Source organism: Propithecus coquereli, unplaced genomic scaffold (assembly GCF_000956105.1).
Source record: "Propithecus coquereli isolate 6110/MARCELLA unplaced genomic scaffold, Pcoq_1.0 Scaffold61, whole genome shotgun sequence".
In the NCBI taxonomy this organism is placed as follows: domain Eukaryota; kingdom Metazoa; phylum Chordata; class Mammalia; order Primates; family Indriidae; genus Propithecus; species Propithecus coquereli.
Window position 1 is genome coordinate 3486991 of NW_012152063.1, and position 4184 is coordinate 3491174.

The 4184-nt window shown below is 32.5% G+C and overlaps 1 protein-coding gene across 7 annotated transcripts in view; it reads left to right on the forward strand.

Moving 5' to 3' along the window:
- Window positions 1-4184, forward strand: part of HDAC9 (histone deacetylase 9) — an 805060-nt gene that overhangs the window by 545234 nt on the left and 255642 nt on the right. For all 7 annotated transcript variants that reach the window (XM_012659408.1, XM_012659404.1, XM_012659403.1 and 4 more), the window contains one exon: window positions 1073-1314. In XM_012659408.1, coding sequence (XP_012514862.1) covers window positions 1073-1314 — 242 coding nt within the window. The remainder of the gene's footprint in view (window positions 1-1072; window positions 1315-4184) is intronic.

Below are 4184 nucleotides of genomic sequence, written 5' to 3' on the forward strand. Positions count from 1 at the left end.
AAGCTTTCCTGCTGCTTCTTGTGGGTAAAAGTCATACACAAAATATTTATCAACCAGTTTGATATGGACACTTACCAATCAGAATGGACACCAGCCATAAATATCTGGATATCTACCCTGTCTGGGAGCTTTGCTGCTTAAACTACTCTTTTAGAAAGCAGCATTTTCATCTGCTAGGAGTTGTGCTAAGCATTTTACATACGTTATCTAATGTAATTTTTATAAACGTAAATATTATTATCTATAGTTATTCTCATATCATCAACTCTTTCATCCTCCAGTGGTTTGATTAAATACTTGTTTTAAGTTTCCTCATATTTTTCCACCTTGCTTATTTTAGGAATGAGGTAACTGAGATACAGATTATTACTATTTAAAAACCAGCACTTAGAAACTTGGCTACTTTCACTCCTTGACGTTTGGATCTGGCACCATGGCTGTGGTTAATCACCATTTCCCACATTTTAGCATGCAGTTTTGTATTCTGTCTTTGCTAGGTGCAATCGCCCTGAAAATATATTATATAATAATCCTTACTTTTTAAGCTTGAATGTATCTTTTGATTCTGATAACAAAGAAAAATGTTCATAAGTGCACAAATTTAATTGTGGTAGAAGTTCTCTCTTATTACATGACATCTTTCCCTCAATATAGCTGTATTTTTTTGTCCTAAGTTGAGTTGATTTTTGTTAGTGGTTCAGTAGTATAAATTTTATGAATGACTTTGATACTAGCGAACAATTGAAGTCATCTCTTTGAAAAAGAGAATCGTAGAAGATTCATGGCAAGAGTACAAATTACTGAGTAAAAATTAGCATATATACCTAAACATCTATACCCCCATAATATGCTGAAATAAAAAAAAAATTAGCATATATAGCCCATTTATCAAAACTGATATGTAAATTATCTATCATCATTGTAAGGAAATGACTAGAATCATTGACATAAAGTTCATTGTACAAGGAATAATTTCTTTTATTTTTTTTTGTTTGTTTCCAAATCAGTGTGCTAATTTCCAATCCTTTATCACTCTATTCTACCTTCCCCATCTTTTTTCCTGGTTCTTTAGTGGATGTGAAGTCAGAGGTTCCTGTGGGCCTGGAGCCCATCTCGCCTTTAGACCTAAGGACAGACCTCAGGATGATGATGCCCGTGGTAGATCCTGTCGTCCGTGAGAAGCAACTGCAGCAGGAGTTACTTCTCATCCAGCAGCAGCAACAAATCCAGAAGCAGCTTCTGATAGCAGAGTTTCAGAAACAGCATGAGAACCTGACACGGCAGCACCAGGCTCAGCTTCAGGAGCACATCAAGGTAGCAAATGTTTCTTTGTCACTGACCTTACTCAGGGTCTGCACATGGTGGGCATAAGAGATGCCCATGGGGACACTGAGGGAGTTCCACTGTGATTAAGACATGGATATATGGCTTAAAGGAAATTGTGATTGTACTTCGGGTAAGTACTTGTTAAAAACCTGCTTTGCTTCTTAGAGGGGCCTCTACCACTTCTTTATCCTCTACCTTACGGAGTCAATAGTAGGGAACAGTAACTTCCCACCCTTGTTTTAGATTGTCTTCTACATGATTTTATTCATTTGCCCCATCTTCTCTCCACTAAGAAGAACCACAAGCCTGGAAAGACCCATTTTATATTTCTGAAAAAACTACATATGCTATATACCAGAAAGGATAAAATAAGTCATCTTATGTGAAGAGAGTGCCTTTTTTAAAACAAAAACTTTGGTCTATAAGTAGATGTTCTGAATATGTCATATCTTCCTTATAGAAAAGATCACATGGTATATAAATTTAAAATAATAGCATAATAAAAAGCTCAAGGGAGTTATATAGGGAAAAACTGGTGCAAATATTTTTATAGACTGTAGATAAGAATTTATGGAAAGAATTTTGGGAGTAGTTGACAATTTAAGACTCAAGTTGTTTAAATTATCATAGGATAAATATATCCATATCCCAGATTTTTTTTAACAATGGCCTATTTTATTATCAGATTATTTTAGGTGTGCTCTACGTTTTTATCTTTTCTTTTGAGATAAATGTTAGCTTTATTTGTAAAAATGCCTTCCAACTTTTTGATAAAGACATTTGAAAACAAGGCTAGTTTAGTCTACATAGATATTTAATTTGGATTTATTATGACAGTAAAATAAAAGCAGCAAATATTTATAATAAAAAATTTATTTTTTATCTAACTCCTTTAAAGATGATTTCAACATATGCTAATTTATTAACATAATAAACTTTATATTATATCATATTTTATTATATTTAGGCACTTAATCTATTACTTGCATATCAAGTACAACAAGCACATTGATGTGGGATTAATATAGATAACTAATCTACGTTAATATTACCATGTCTGACAAGGCTATTTTGTTCCCTATATTCCTTGTTTCACAAGCTATTTCCTTAGCCTGGAAGGCCTAAATCATCTTATTTTTCTAAAAAGCTTCTTTTACACTTGATATAAAATATAATTTTTTTCTTTCACTAGTGAACTTTACCAAAGGAACTCTTGCATATTATTGATCTATAAGATTCCTTAAAAATAAGGGTGAGGATTTTCTTTTGGGTCCCATATGGAATCATTAGCTCATGGCTATATTCTGAAATATGAGTAAACTTTACTTAGTTTATAAAGCTTATTTCTGAATGAATACTGAAGCATTATTTCAATTTGAAATATGAAACAATAATAGGAACACTGACGTCTAGATTTCTTTCTTCAGTCCTTCCAGGCATGTTAGCATGGCAAAGATAAATGAGCAAGATTTACATTCTTCACCATACTTTAAGATCTAAGGAACTATGTAGTTCATATTGCTGCCCTATGTGAGTTATGTTGCCCTGAATACAGGCCAGTACTGATAAGTTACTGCTTTAGATACTTCTTTTCATTTATATTTGATGCCTTTGGTAGCCATAAAATCAATGTAAATTTTTTAGTAAGTAATTTATTGTTTAATTTTACTCAGAAGTTAATAGCAGCAAGTAGATAATTAATTGTTCCTTTGGTACAAGCAAAATGATAGGGCTTTATTGACATTATGAAAGAGTTAAAAGGAAAATTTCACTTTTAAAATGATTTTCCAAAGTCATAAGTTGTTTTTTCAGAAACTGAAGACATAATTAAAATTTTGTTTCAAAGTTAGGGAGTTTTGTGCTTTTTAAAAACTTTTATTTTGTTACGTTTTTTGCAAGTAAGGCTAAAAGTTGATGCTTTTAACATTCATTTAGATTTTATTTTATAAGGAGGACATAGTACATGATGCTTTAATTATATTAGCTTTTTGAATCTTTGGCTTCTGTAATAATCAACATTTGTTGAGTTAGGTACTGTTATCCCATTTTTTTCACCAAGTAATCTGTGGTAGAGAGAAATAACGTAACTTTCCCAAGCCTACACTGTCAGTAAGTGGTTGCTCCAAGATTTACAGTCTTGCCTGGTCTGCCTCCAAAGCTCCTAAGTCACCCTGCCTCTCTCCTGGGCCAGAACATCTAGAAATAGAGGGGTGAAATTTTACTTCTTTCTATTGTTTTAAATCTCGTCCCTGCAAACTTTTGATAGTGAATAGTAGGTATGCTAATTAAATTATGTGCTTTTCTAGATTCCTAAGAAAGATTAAAGTTCAGTGCTTTGGGTAAACCACTGAATCAATTTGACCAGTCTCAATATCTGTATAGAATTAACATTAAGTCAGAATTCAAGCAAAGTTATGAGTTCTTCTACTACAAAGGGATATCTAAAAACATCCATTAAAGGACTGGTGTATCAAAGCCAAAACATCAAAGATGTTAATATGAAGAGTAACCCAAAATGCTTCTAACCATATTCTTCTGGGAGTGTTAACCACTATGATGGTTGACATACAGTGTTAGCTTCTCATTGCTCCAGAGTGATTCTGATGCCATTCCATATAGGTTTTTATTTTTGTTCTATTACTTTTTGGTATAAAATTCAGGGTTTTAGATACCTCTCTAATATAAACAAATTTTACTAACTTCATTAGTATTGAAAATTATAAATACAGGTTGAGTATCCTTTATCTGGAATGATTGGGACCAGAAGTGTTTTGGATTTTGGATTTTTTCATATTTTTAGAATATTTGTGTATATGTACATAATGAGATATCTTGGGGATGGGACTCAAGTCTAAACA